Genomic DNA, 16,046 nt, shown 5'->3' on the forward strand with positions numbered 1-16,046 from the left:
ACAGGGGCGAGTCCCCTGCTGGAGACCAGAATTCCCCCAGTCTCCATTGCAGAGACCAAAGATGAAGACGCCCATGAGGGACCAGCTTCTCCAGGGAAGACAAAACTCCCAAAAGAACCTGTCACTGAAGAGCTGACTGATGTGGTTCTGACAGGAAGTCACGCACCACCACTTGCAACTTCTCCAATCTCTGATCCGACGGAAAAACTCTTGCAACTATTGTATCGATGACCATGCCCCAGTAGAGAATCCTTTGACTGGGCACGAGGTCTGACTTTTCCTGGTTGACTACGATGCCCAGTTCCAGACAGAATTGAAGTAGACGATCCCTGTCCTGCAGCAGCTTTTCCCTGGAAACTGCCTAGACCAACCAATTGTCAAGGTACCTCAGCAAACAGATCCCCTGAGCATGGGCCCAACTTGGTACGAGAGAGAAGACCCTTGTGAACACTTGAGGGGCTGTTGTCAGTCTGAAGCATAGGACTTTGAACTCGAAGACCTTGTCCCCGAGAGAGAAGCGAAGGAACTTCCTGGACATCAGATGAATAGGGATCTGGAAGTATGCGTCCCTTAAGTCTATCGACAGCATGAAGTCTCCTTCCCTCACAGCTGCCAACACTGAACACGGGGTCTCCATCTTGAACCATGTCTTCCTGATGAAGTGATTCAAGGTGGATAAGTCGATCACAGGTCTCCAAGCTCCCAACGCCTTGGGCACCAAGAATCTGGAGGATATGCCTTCCTGAGCTGCGGCTTGTCCGACAGAGGAGGAGAAAAGTCAAATGGCAGTAGGTACCCCACCCAAAGGACATCTACCACCCACTTCTCGCCCCATAACTCTGCCACTTGGCCCAATGGCCCGCCAGGCAACTCCCACCTGTGGCGCAGGAGAGAGAGAGAGACACCAAACCTACCGACGTCCCCCTTTACCTCTGCCCCTTCTTGGCTTAAAGGAACGAGAGCGAAAGGGATGTTGGTCCTCTGATCTAGGCTGAGACGAACGGGGAGGCCCCGCTGAAATCGAACTCCTCGACGGCCTATCAGGTGACGATCTTCTTGACTGCTGCTGGACAGGGGGAGGAGGAGGAGCCAGACGTCTCCGAGGATGAGAATCCGACTTAGACACGGCCTGGTGCACCAGTCTGTCTTTGGTGTCAGCCCGGTGCCGGTCTATTGCATCTTCCAGCCCGATCCGAGGAAACAAAAATTGGGACTCCAACAGATCCCCATTTCTCAATGCCAGCAAGGACTCCGGGTCAACCGATCTCTCCATCCTAGATAAAGCCACGTCTCATCTAATCAGGAGAAGGTTAGCCCATAAATTAACACTGAGGTGAGCCATATACAAAAATGCCTTGCCTCCAGACTGCAACAGACTGGCAAGTGAGGATGCACTCACCAACCCTTCTGGGGACCTGTCAGAAGCTATCTTGGCAATGACCATAGACCAGAAGTCCAGCCAAGAAACCGTCTGGAACATGGAGGCTGTCGTAGATTCCAACGTTGAGGCATCCTGTGGAGACAAGGATGGAACCACTGACCTCACCTGCTCCAAAGTCAATCCTGACTTCAAGCGAATGACATCTGGGTTAAGATGACGTGACATCAAAAATGCAGTTTGTAGCATAGTACTTCCTATGTCTCGTGAGAGGCAGTGGTAGTAGCTTGGCAAAGCCCCTAGAGCGAAGCAAACCGCCCCATCTGAAACAGAGGCGTTAACCTTATGCAAGACCGACTGGACATGCCCTGACAAGGGAAGCTGAAAAGATGATTTGGGATCCTGTGTAGCTCCCAGTAAGGCTTCCAAGCAGGAATGGGTGTAAGACGACCAAGCCTGAGTCCTACTTTCCAAATTGTTGAACCCACGAATGAGATTGACAGCTTCTGAAATGGAAGACAAAAACTCTTGCGTGTCTCCCTCCTCCTGCTCCGGCAACGGAGACCGACGACGAGAAGGGTGTGTAGGCTCCTCTAAGGCACCTTCCTCATTAAAATTAATGGAGTGATCAGCAGCCAAACAGCCCGAAACACTAACTAACCTGTCTGGGCTGGGTCCACACACCGACTCCCGCGACAAACCAACTACAACACTAGGAACACCACTATGCACTCTTCCTACAGATGACTCTTTAACATGCCCACGAACAGTCACAGGCATGGCAGACGCACGAACGTGAGTTGGGGAGGAATCCCGAACACTCGAGATCGAAGGAGAATCCCCCAGAGTTGAACTCCTGGAAGCACCAGGGAGAGGGGCAGGCAAACACTCCTGCTGCACCAACTCCGCGCTCACAACCTTTGACCTCTTGACAGGCGCCTTGAGATCCTTATGGCGACAAATAGGCCCTGGAGAAGAAGTGGGAGTGCTTGCATCAGATGCACGGACGGGGGAGGTTGCAACACGCTCGCGATGTGCACAGATGTTGGAGGTTGCAACAAGCTCACAATGTGCACAGATGGGGGAGGTTACAACACGCTCACGATTCAATGCAGAGGATGAAGCAGCCACTGCAGGTTGCACAAGGGAAGATACACTAATACTCCGAAACACAAACACTCTCTAGAACACGGCCGCGAAGAAAGAGCAGTCCTTAGCCTTCCAATGCTTGATACACTGACATGGTGTAGAGGGGGAAGAAGGAGAGGAAAACAGCACTGGTTCCTTCCCTGACCTCTTCGCAGGAGGAGGGGACGATGCAACACGTTTCCTTCCAGCCCTCCCAGCCAACATGGCAGCCAACTTATCATCCAAAACAAGAGTCCAACCTCTTAAGAATCGCCTGGCATAAAGCCTCAGACAGATCAGCAAGAGAAGGCTCCGATGACATGGAAGGGAGATGCAGCGGACTGGGCGGCAGAGATGACGGCACGGCTGAGAGAGGCAGTGCAGAGGAGACGACTGGGGGTGACATCAACAATGGAAGTGACGTCACAAGTGGTGATGACGTCACGGCTTCCCCTCGGTCCTAACGGGAAGCAGACACCACTGGCGGAGGAATACAAAATGACTGATCCTGTGCAGTCATTAGTGGGGCTGACGCTACGGCTTCCCTCTGACTTGAAGAAGCGGCAACAGTCACTAGCGGAGCAATAAAAGATGGCTGACCTCGGCTACCCACAAAGGCGAGGCCGGGAGGAGGGGGGAGGGCCTGGCCAGCATGTGGGGGGAAAATGGGGGCAGCAAGCCTCCATGAAGTGTGCCAGCAACCCCTCCAAGGACGGGGAACCCCCTAGCCCAAGCGTCTTCCAAACTGCCGCCATCTCAGATGCCTCCGACTCTGGAATAAATGAGAATGATGAAAAAGACTCCCCCTTCCTGGGAATCAAATTAACTCCCGAAGAAGAAGAGGCGACATTACAAATATTAGCCTGAGGGCCTCCCAATACTTCCAATGACGAATCGATGGCAGAAAAGGAAGGGGACAAAGGCACAACGGTACTATGGGGTGTGTGCACAGCAGGAGACAAAGCATCGGGAAGAGGAACACGGAAAACCTGGAGTTCCGGGGCACATACACCTGCCCTGATTACTTGAAATAAAAATTTCTTCTGAAATGGGAGGCACCCTTGACTTTGTGTACTCTCCAGAAGTCATAGGTCTACTTGATCACCTCACAAAGCCAGAAAGTTTTCCTAGTAACCTTCTTGCACTAATCTGAGCTAATGAAAATTTTTCTAAACTCCAGCCTCTTGGAATGGATCCTTCTTAAATACTACTACAAACCACATATCATGGAAAGAAGCATCTCATCTCAGTTGCCACCAATGACGTCTCAGAGGGAAGATATCAAGAAATCCTCAAACCTCTAATCTGAGACACATGGTTCTTAGTTTTTTCCACAAACTCTGGAACAGAAGAAAATGGGAGATCTACATCCCTATCAGTGCAACAGAAAACAGGAAATTTATCTAATGCATCATCTACAGTTGACCTTTTACTTCTTTCATCTCATCTTACTGTCCTGCAACTGAAAGAAACCCCCTGTCTGCTTCTGGGATAAGAAGACCTGGTTGATTTCTGGGTCTGTCCAACTCTTTGAAATTGGTATAGCACCTACCCTGGTGTGACTTCAAGACAGAATCTACTGTCCTGCCTGAAGTTAACTCTCCTGATTTCCATGTAGCCAAAATGCTTTTCAAACTTTTACCACATCCACAGTCCCAACTCTTAGCACTTTTACAGGCTTGTCTTGGCCTGGCTTCTCATTTGAGGTCTTAGTCATGCTTTACCCTGTTATCATGATCCTGGCTCCTAGCAACTGCCTGGCATAGTATCATATTGGAATTGCAGCTTGTCTGGTCCATCCTGGTCCCTGTCCTGTACATGGTTCTAGTGCTAGCATGGCTCCTTTGATGGGGATTTGCTATATGCATCCACTTCAGTAGTGGAGTATTCACTCCAAAATAACCAAATTTTGAAGATACATATTTTTACTAAATATACAAACCACAGACTTTTAATGGATACCTTTCAAAATAGCAGGACTAGTTGTTGACTTGGAAACAGTTTTCAAAGTTGGCAGTGTCTTTTGCAGGTTTGTGGGTAACCACTTGCAAACATTTCTGTCACCTACTAATGCACCTGCCTAACCAACACACAGAAAGGTAAGGAGGCCACAACTGTTGGTTGATATAAAACGCTACAGCTGTGTTATCACTCAAAACTACCAAGTACCCCATCAGCTGATCACCACACTGAACATGCCATTCAGGTGTGTCCCCATCTCCACCCCACCTTCAATTCATCTGAGAACAGAAGTATCGCTGGCAAATGATAAGAGAAGTTCATTAGAACTTGTATATGGAGGTCCCTGTGATTTATCCATCATAAGAAGTCTTGTTTCACCTCTGTAGTCCAAGGCATGTGGAGTGTCTAGGGATTGATCTGTACAACCATCGTTGCTTCAAAACCAAGTATTTTGTCTATTTTCTGGGGATTGGTTCAGATTTCCCCTAATTTTTCACAATCACCAGATCATGACAAAATGAGAGAAGTCAATCTCAATCATCAAGTTACCACAACAGACAAGTCATAATGGGTGGGCCTAACCTGACACCAGTGCAAACACATTTATGAACACTTCAGACTACAAACCACACACACACACACACAAATTTTAAACACTTCACAGTTACCTAACTGTACAGATTCTAAAGTACTGTTTGTATACAAGGCAGCTCTAAATATCACTGTAAGAGAAGCATACATAATAAAGCACCTAAAAATGTAACCTACCCTACATATAGTCCTTTAGTTTAACAGACCTATCAGGCTTCAATTAGCCAGATCCTGTTGCAAATCGGCTTCTATATTACAGTAGCATTTTGCTTTGTTACATTTTTAAAAGTGATGTTCCGGGCAAATAAATCTCTCACACTGGATAAGTTTAAAGGGCTGATTAGCTTTGGCTAGAAATTATATGGAATAACTGTTGGATACTGTTATTGTTCATGTAGACTAAACTAGGGGGTTTTCAAGGTTTTGTTGTTTTCAAGGTTTTGTTATTTCAGAATTGGTCACTTATCAAAATGCCAGAAACCAGAAGCATTTGTTAAGCTGAAGGACTACTGTATTTACTTAGCATTTATTCCAAACACCATAAAAAAAAATCCCAAATGGTGGGAGAGACTTACCCTGAGTGCATTATGGCATTCTGTAACATCATTACAGTAAGGTGTCCTGCATTTAATGCATGATATTTTATCCATGCTCTCATTGAATGTGGGAGGCACAGGATTTTCTATAAGTTTGCCATCTGGACTTTCAGAGATGATATGATCTTCTGTTGGTGCATTTTGCAGTGCTTCTAAAATTTCATCATCTGCATCATGATCAAATTCCTGGAAGGATAATCAAATAATATTAACACACCCATTTTAGATTTTGCAGACTGAACTAACTTAGCCATTTAAACAATTCTCCATTAATACACAGTACAACAGGCTTACAATATAAAGAAGCCAATTAACCCTTTTGCTTACCGATGACTGATAGACTATTCCAAATTAAATCCTTCACATTACGATGACGTACGCAAACATCCAAAACAGAAAATAAAGGTGAGGATAATTCTTGGTGAGTGTTCCTGATACGTATTTTTATTTTATATTTACATCAATCTTTTTTCCATGAGAGAAAGAGACAGAAAGAGGAAATACTCTTTTATACATTTGTAGCATGATGTTTTTTTTTTTGTATAGTTTTAATTCTTTTTCACCAAATTACATCATTTTTCTGAGAGAGAGAGAGAGAGAGGAGAGAAGAGAGGAGGAGAGAGAGAGAGAGAGAGAGAGAGGAGAGAGAGAGAGAGAGAGAATTTTTATATCTTCCTTGGTAAACTTACATCTGGGTGTGCTATGAGTAACAAATGATTTTATCAAATATTCTTTATCCTGGCAAATTTTTTGGGGGGGAAAGTACAAAATTTTCTCATATCTCATAAATCATACTCTTATATTTTACCTCCGTAATCTTACTTTAGGGATATCTTATGCTGCTGTATAGAACACTCATTCAGCTGCCAAATCAAATAAGATTGAATAGTCTACCTTGAAAATTGTCGACAGTACTCATCTTTGAACAAAAAAGGTATGTGTATGTAGAGTTTCTGGTAAGTACCAAACAGCTAACTTACTTTTCTTAAAGATTACATGACACTACTTTCATGGCTAAAATTACAACTTTTTGCTCTGCAATAATTAGATAATTTATCTTGTGTCCAATGGATAATAAAAGGAGACTTTTTGCATATATGACATTTTTATAATAAAATTAAGTTTTATATACACTTAACAAGTAACTACTACCTAGTGTAGGTGACATAAAGACACGGCCACTTTCAGGTTAAAGAGTGGAGTGACATGTCAGAGTGCTCAATCCTTTTTGTCCTGATGTTCATGTGAGGGGAGGAGGGAGGGGTTCAAAATCAGTAATTACCTGGTAAGCATATATACAGTAAAACCCACTATTCCCACTCATGATCCACGGACTAGCCTATTCACGGATTTCTCTATGGACCATATATACCCATTATTTGCGGAAAAATGACAAAACACACACACACTAAACACAAGCGAAACAGGCAATGAACCGGAAAAAGGCCAAGAGAGGTTAACTCGACTCTCGCCCAGGCGGTCAAAAGAAAGACTGGCGTAGCGGCATCGTCCTTGACCAATCCTCACCCGAGCTACGCATGTGTTGCCAGATATCACAAAATTCCTTGCTTTCATCTGCTTTTTAACCGGATCCAGCTAGGGGCGCTAGAAATTATCCTATTGTTAAGACCGAAGGTTTGTTCGCATATTAACAATTCACCTATTCACAGTATTTTTCACTGCGAAATATTCATAAATTACTGTATATTCAATCATTTTCATAACTAAATGTACTTTTTTTGATAAAACTATATAAAACACTCAGGCATTTTCAGAGGGGTTTTTGTGTTTTAACTACCAAAATACATAGTTCTAAACATTTTTAGAGGAGGTTTTAAGTAAAGTATTAGCAGATTTTAGCTGTTCGTGGGGGGGTCTGGTACCAATAATGTAATAAAAGAGACCACGCCCTAACACAAACAGTACTGGTGGGTACTCCAGGTACCATGCACCCTCAGGCTCACCTTGGACTCAACACGCCCTGTATCAAGGCAAGAAGACAGAGGGACAAAAAAAAGCCTATGCTTCCTCTCCCAACACCATGCCAACCATGGATAAAGATCGTTACGTACTACAATTTCCGAAAACTGGTTCCACTTCTTAAGAGATAATACGATGCGAAGACAAACTTGCACTTCCAATACGTTAATTCCTTGATAGAGGAGAGGGACGTTATGCCTGAAGGTAAGAGATGTAGCCATCGCTCAAACCTCATGGACTCTGACCTTTAATTGGGCTCTTACCTTCATTAAAGGTAGTGTCATCCTGAATCCGAGGGCTCACCTTGGAAATTAGGTCTCTCAAAAAATAGGAAACTGCATTTTATGACATTGGATGGGAGGGGTTCCAAATGGAGCACCACAGAAGGTTAGAGGGGCCTCTGATCTTCTCAGTCCTTTGAAAATAGTATTTCAAAGCTCTCACTAGGTAGAAAAGTCTCTCATCTTCCTCCAGCCCTAGGAGGTTAGAGACTTCCTCCAGCCCTAGGAGGTTCAATAGAATTTTAATGGAGAAGGAATGGGGCCAGGGGTTGGAAGGGTCTTCCTTCTTCGCAAGGAACCCTAAGAGAGAAGTAGCATACTGCATCTCCCTATGCAAAACCTACTCTCTTGTCAATGGCTTGGAGTTCGCTGACTCATTTGGCAGTGACTAAGCCTACGAGGAAGAGAGTCTTTCTAGTTAACTTCCTTAGAGAGACTGAACTGTAGGGTTTTGAGGCTAGATCCGAGAGCCCCTTTAACACTACACTGAGATTCCATGGAACGTCCTCGGATCTCTTTACGTTAGTTGTGTTGAAGATGTGATGAGGTCTCTGAGGTCTTGGTTGGAAGAAAGGTCCAACTCTGTGCTTGAAAACAGAGCCTAGCATGGATCTCTACCCCTTAATCATAGAGGACAATAAATTCTTACATGAATTCAAGAAGAGTAGGAAGTCAGCAATCTGACTTACAGATGTCTCAGAAGAAGAGACATCATGTTGAGGGCATCATCTCCAGAAAACTGTCCATTTAGACTGGTAAAGGTTGCTAGATGACTGGCACCTGCATATCTAGCAATAGCTTCTGCAGCCGCTCTTGAAAAACTTGTAATTACTTGGCATGTTACTTAGATAAAAAAAAATATTTTTTGGTAAATTTTTTTGTGGGGGAAAGTACAAACATTTTCTCATATCTCAAAATTTCTACTCATTATTTCACCTACATAAAAGTTATTTACAAGAAATAGTGTATGCCACTGCATAGAAATACCATTCAGCTGCAAAATTAAATAAAACTGAGCAGTCTACCTTGAAAATTGTCAGAGCTACATGCTTTTGCCCGGAAAAAAGTCTAAAGACTTTTACGCTTACAATACTTGAGTCACCGCCACTTTCTACAGACGTAATTGCCCAGAAGGTTCATAAGCAAAAGGGTGAAGCTGCAGTATAGGAGAATATGAGCATTTTAGTCTCAGAAAAGTTATTAAAAATAGACGTGAAAAATATTATCACACCAATTGATTTTAATAATAAAAATCAGTAAATATTATCACATCAATTGATTTTAATAATAAAAATCAGTCTCTTTTTCAAACCTATACCTTGGTCATCAGCTTCAGGAATATAACTACTATAAGGCTGATAGTGCATGGGCACATCATCTGTAAATTTAGAATTAGGAGGAGTATGCGTCACAAGTGATGATCCTCAATATGAAGAACAAGCTTCTAATTCTGAAATGGCACTGAATGAACCACAAAGCACTGTTATAAGACCAATATGCATAACCAAACAGTTGAAAGGGTTTCCAGATGACAGCAAGCAGCTGCATGTCAGCATTCACACAGGCTTTGGTATCAAAAGACAAGAGGGGTGCCAAAAGTGTTTTAGGAGCCTCAGCAGCCCACACATAATTCGTAGCCCATCTAGAAAGAAGACCTCTTACCAAAAATGTGGATGGAATGCTCATAACAGACAACACTCTTGAAAACCAGCAGCTCAGGGTAACCATTTGACTTGACTTTCTGGCTATAGGTAGAGATACTTATGACGTGTTCAGGCCGGTGAAGATTAACACACACATGATGGGACAAATTAAGAAAAATAACATTAACTACCACTACTCAAAGAGTAAGGGAGAATAATGCAAGAGGGGAGATTGGAATCAATTTATGACTTAAAATTATTACAATGCAGATTATAAAAAGGAAACTTGAGAAAAGAGAGCAGACATTATTTATAGTATACCAGACAGGCAGAGAATAACCAGTTTTCGTTCCTGAAAGTACTCACCCAGACGCATTTACTAACAATGGAGGAGAACAGGGCTCATCTTCTGGGACACATCAGTGTCTAGAGATTGCCACTACCATAGATTAGGCTGATTTAAAGTAACAAGTTTCTGTTAAAACAAGCTAGTATTTAGCAGCAGTATTGCTATAGTACTAGTAAACAAACGTACCTTTGAAAAATTTAAATTCTGGCTCTGCTTGGGGAATTCATTGCTTCTACTTGACCCCAATACACCCATCTGATCATTTATCACATTCTTTCTTTTGTTCTCATCGGATGAATCTAGATGACCTTCCCAACCACTTTTCTTGTTGGTGCTCGTTTCTTCTCCATTTTCAGACCCTAGAAAAAATATCAAACATGAAAGAATTTTCTAATGAAATGTTATGCTACTCTTCAAGGCTTCTTTTTTGTTAAGTTCAAGGCTACAGAATTTATTAAAAACCACTACTCAAAATATTTTTATACAAAAACTGCATTTTCTCACTTTACATTACAGACTAACCAACTACTAAACTCTTTTTCCTTTCATAATTTCTTATCTATGCAATACAAAAGTGCTGTATTCTTTCTGTAGTTTGAGAAATACCTGTAGTCTGATAAGCACCTATCATTTAGCCAAGCAATCTTCCACTTCCTGAGAGCAACAGCGTTTTACATACCTAAGTAGTTACCACAAGGTCTTCTGAATCATGGTTTAGCTAGGAATCAGCCCAGGGCCCTAGAAATTGGTATCCAACCATTACAATCCTTTACATGATCACAAAGCAGAATATAAACATTTACGCTAAGTTTTCAATTTGCATCTTCACTGCTGTTTAATTGAAAATTTTTGTCATCCGCTTAATTCTGCATCACAACTCTATAATAACACTATTAAAATTCTGCCTTCCCTAATTCTTCTCAATCTAAAATAGTACCTTCAGTATCTTTAGCAGTAGCCTGCGTCTGTGACTCCTCACAGGAATGTGGTGCACAATCAGTTCAGTTGAAGAAGACTCCTATGATCAGCAAAAGCTGAAATAATAGAGGTCACAGGAGAGTTAGCATCAGTGCTACCTATATTGCATGCACACATCAGTGGCTAGGGGCATACCAGGAACCAACCAAGGTGCTGTAAAACCAAGCACACAAAGATTGTCAAGATACCCATAGGTACTGTCCAGTCAGGAGACCACGCATCTGCCACATGAGTAGCACTGACTCTCCTCGCATACTCTAGTCCAAAAAGTCAAAGGAAGACTTGAGGTGCCAAGCATGCTCAAGAAATCTCATATCAATACTACGTATCTATGTTCAAGTCTAGTTCACAGGGCAGCAAATGCTGCCACCTACTGTAGAAATGGGAGGAGGAGGAGGAGGAGGAGGCGGAGGAGGAGGAGGAGGAGGAGGAGGAGGTGAGGAGGAGGAGGAGGGAGGAGGAGGAGGGGAGGAGGAGGAGGCGGAGGAGGAGGAGGAGGAGGAGGAGGAGGAGGAGGTGGAGGAGGAGGTTCACCTGTGCTTCTGTACCTTATATCTGACATATGTTTCATTCTCCTCTATTAATGCATGAAAACTAGTCAAGACAAGGTAGACGCTGAACGAGGACCAGCCATGCTTGATGCCATGGGGGTATCCACCCACAGGTAGGCAACCACTACTGGAGGCTTAACATGTATGACCCTTTCAGGGTTGCAGCAACGCCAAATGGAGATTGTGCATACTTAGCCAAGAGTATGTGATACAGAAATGAAGTAAAGGATTGGCTCCCTAGAAGACTGAGGGAAAGCCACATCCACCACAAATACTCAACAAAGTTGTCATCCCTGCACCAACAGATGTAGTACTGGTAGGCAGTAGTGAGGTACATCACTCGCACAGAACCAGCATCTGCTCTTCAGCTCACTACGGCAGATTCATTACTGAACAACAACGCCACGTTGATAACTCACTTTCCCATGCGGACCCCACTCAGAGCAGGGAGGGGATGAGGGAAGAACCAAATAACTTTGGTAATGTGAAATGAGGTTTGTTTTCTCCTAATGAAACTGACAAACAGTTTTTAGCCATCCTCCTCTTGGTCTCCAGCCTTTTCTCGCTCGCACTGAGAAATATACCTAAAGATGATGGTTTGGACTCCTGAAAGAATAATTCATATTAGCCTAATAACTTCTATCCTAAGGCAGTGATGCCGCGTTTTCTTCACAACATTGGCTTTTGGCAGTATTACCATATGCAGTTCACATGATTTTTTTACGTTAAGATTTAATGGTTAGAATGCACATTTTCCTATGTAGAGTTATTTTCCGTGATGTTTGAAAACTACACGTCACTAACTTAACATAAAGTAATTTTGACAATGAAAAATAAAAGATTTCAATGAAATTCATTTGTATAGCTAAATAAGCAGGATATGTTTTATAGCTTTATTTTCATAATAAAACACAAGAAGGCAAAGTGAAAAATTTTATTCTTAGTGCTGTGGCCCGTGGTCGGAAAAGCCACAGAGGGTTGCCAGATGTCACCATAAAGCCACACTAATAGACGAAATTCCTCAAAACGGCAACTGTGTCCTAAGGGCTTGGCTAACCCATTAGGCTATAATTTGTCTTACAATGGTGGGGGGCAAGCCTGGTCATAAACATCTTCAGTCAGGTTGGATTGGGGAGTTCTACTCTTAGGTTAGGTAAGAGAGTCAAACCTCAGAGTCTGGGCCTGTTTGGTTCGGTTGCAAAGCTTAGAGGTTAGGCCTAGGTTACAGTGTGTCCTTGTTTCCACTCGTTTTAATTCTCCCACTCGACAAAAAAAAAAAAAAAATGGTAGGGTTCTCCTCATCCTCCCTTACTAGGTAGTACCCATATAAAGGGTGTTACGACTATGCTTCTGCTGTCTTCAAGTCCCCTGTGTTATTGTTAATGTTTCCACGGCATTCCCCTTAATCCAGACTAAGCCTAATCACTTTTATATAGGCCTAGATAGGTACCTATTTAATGGGAGAGAGCAAGCCTACGAGTTAGTCTAGGTTAAGCTACGTTATTCCCGAGAACTGATGACCACTGGCCAATATCCCTTCAAGGTCCTTCATAAAACACGATCAAATTTTAGGCATTACGTCAATTCCCACTTCCCTTCTGGCCGAGGCGCAGGCCTAAATGACAAATTACACACCCACCCAAAAGGACTACGAGATAGACATCCTGGCGCCTCTTTACTTTCGCAACTCACAGGGTCCTGGAATCGGACAATATTTGGGTCCCTCATCAGTCAAATACACGAACACGCCTTCCTCTGTTAAGGAGAGCAAGTTTAATTTCATACCTTCCGGAAGACGGCCACATATGAGCTTGGATGTCAACAGCACGTACAGGGTTAGGGAGAACCAGGCAGCCATCGTTGCACTGCCATGTTCCGTTGAATCCGTTCCGTGCTGCTGACACCAAGGACCACAACACTCGCAAAAATGTCCCAGAGCGCCCAAAATTCGCTATAAAAAGCCGATCATACTGGCTATATTAGCAAGTGATTCATTGCAACCACAATTGTTTTGGACAAGGTCTACAGAGTCCTTGGATTTTAATCATGACTCAGATCTACCTTATGTGTTCATCAGATTGCAATTATATATTTTTTTTTCTATTTTACATTCATGTATTGTAATTTTTACCTCCATTTTTAAAAATCTAATGAAGTCATCTTGAAACCGAAGTTGAGAGACAAAAAATATAGACAATTTCTTAGATTTTAATATCATGACCATTGATGTAATTAATACGTACTATTGCGCCACTTCACAGTGACAGTGTGACAATAGGTGATCTTCATCATCTCTTTGCATTAAAGGTAGTAAGAGCATCAGTGTCGTATATTTCTGTTTTTACACTTTTAACTAATAAACACACAAGCCTTGAAGGACTAACTGTTTCTAATGAGTATTACTACGCATGATGTGTTCACACCTTGACTCTTTCAACGGGATCGAACGTTTGTTATTGTCCGTCTTCCAATTTTCCAAATACGTATATGACTGGATGAAACCTACGGGATCAATTCTGGGTAAGATCTATATAAGTATTTTAATTGAACCCTTGCCATGGGTTACCTAATTCCTTTCTGGTGGAACCTGCTCTTTCTGCAGCAAGATAATTCTGGATAGTCTTATAGTAAGACCACTGTAATTTCTGCAAAGACATATTTGGAATCCTTTTCTGCTCACCCAAATCATCTTTTGAACGACTAAAATGTCACAAGGCAGTAATTTGTGGTGATCATGTAATAATAGACTCTCAGTTACTTGGCTATACATTGGCCAGGTCTCTGTTCTGAGATGTTGCCACAGCCTTGGATCAAATCCTCTTGCTTTTAGGATACTACGTATACTCAGTCAGACAAACATTACTTTCTCCTTTTTCTGTTACAAAGCCAACCCCGGCCCCCTCTTTGCATAAGATAGCACCATGACTGGAATGCAGTATTCTTAATTGGCAGGCGCAGGCTCTTTCTTGTGTAGTACGTGTATCTGTCTACATGTATGATGCACATACTTACCTCTTGTCATGGTCTACGGGTCTGCATAGCAAGGGTCAAATAGAATTGTGGGTAACTTAAAACTTAATATACCAATAAGCATGCGTGTAACCGGAAAATTCTAATTCTGAATTTTTACAAATTCTTTTAATTTCCCATTTTAGAGAGTTAGTAGGCATGCAAGCTAGATAATAAGATAATTCTTGAGAATTTAACGTATAGTAGGTGTAGACTTGGTCTGAGCCTTTAGTTTAATTCCAGAATTTGTTTATACGAAAACATTAAAAGATCAGTTTTTTTAATGCTTTATAAAAAGGACAGTTCACAATGAAGCCCTAAACAAGAACCCAAAAATATAAGTTATTGGGATTATGAGTTGGCTATAAACTTGGCGGAAAATCCCGTAGGTGTCTCTCATCTCTATTTGGCTCATGTTTACATGATCTCAATAACCACTTATTACGTCACCGGCGCCACTCTTTCCGCTCGAATGTGCATCAAGTCAATCCCAAATATACTTGTCTTTTCTCCCCAGTGCATGCAATTAGTTGCTTGTCCTAATAGAAATTGGACAAGAAAGTCTTCTTCACATTAATCATTCAAATACCGAATCAAAGATGAACACACTACGCCGAAAACCTTCACAATATCGTCCACTTTTTAAGCCTACAGGGAAAGCTCACCAGCAGTGCATCGACACCCTCGTCTCTCTCCCTTTTTTCCTCCGAATATTTCCGAATAACTCATATTTGTAACCAACCTGATCAGCTGCCATCCTCAGTTTTCTAACCATGTGACCCGTCCCTCTTAAAATATTCGGATTCATCTTTTTACAGGCACTAAATATATATATATATAATATATATATATATATAATATATATATATATATATATATATAATATATATAATATATATGTATATATATAATATTTGTGTGTGAAGGATATGCTTGGCAGGCCTCTATACATACCCAAAGTTCATATCTGGCACGGTACATGTGCAACAATCATGCACCGTTACACATCGTGTCTCGTGTGGATGTGCGTGCACTCTGCAACAACACCACAACTCACCCACAACACACCTCTACACGGAGTAACAAAGCCGCAAGAGCGCATGCCCTGGCATAGCAACAACGACCATAACACCGCGCCAACTCTGTAACACTCCGCTGGACACCGCAGGAACACGCCGTGGCATGCCCGTAACCACTGCACAGGTCCGCTCCACGCCGCCCAATAACTGTCATTTTTCTCCCCAGCGCGTCAATTTTGTGGCGGTTTCTTGCCGTCCCACGTTGTATATATATATATATGTAGATATATATATATATATATATATATATATATATATATATATATATATATATATATCTACATATATATATATATATATATATATATATATATATGTATATACATATATATATATATATATATATATATATATATATACTATATATATATATACATATATATATATATATATATATATATATATATATATATATATATATATATATATATATATATATATATATATATATATATATATATATATATATATCTATATATTATATATATATATTATATATAATATATATATATATATATATA

At 41.8% G+C, this 16,046-nt stretch overlaps 1 protein-coding gene across 1 annotated transcript in view; it reads right to left on the minus strand.

Annotated features, from left to right (window-relative positions):
* The window catches only part of LOC135198080 (activin receptor type-1-like), a 128,554-nt gene extending 115,175 nt beyond the window's left edge, over nt 1-13,379 (minus strand). The window contains exons 1-3 of the mRNA XM_064225504.1: nt 13,223-13,379; nt 10,095-10,267; nt 5,635-5,841 (exon numbers count right to left, since the gene is read on the minus strand). Of these exons, the coding sequence (XP_064081574.1) occupies nt 5,635-5,841; nt 10,095-10,267; nt 13,223-13,295 (453 nt within the window). The 5' untranslated portion in view covers nt 13,296-13,379. The remainder of the gene's footprint in view (nt 1-5,634; nt 5,842-10,094; nt 10,268-13,222) is intronic.
* Between the last annotated feature and the right edge of the window lie 2,667 nt (nt 13,380-16,046).

Source organism: Macrobrachium nipponense, chromosome 21 (assembly GCF_015104395.2).
Source record: "Macrobrachium nipponense isolate FS-2020 chromosome 21, ASM1510439v2, whole genome shotgun sequence".
In the NCBI taxonomy this organism is placed as follows: Eukaryota; Metazoa; Arthropoda; class Malacostraca; order Decapoda; family Palaemonidae; genus Macrobrachium; species Macrobrachium nipponense.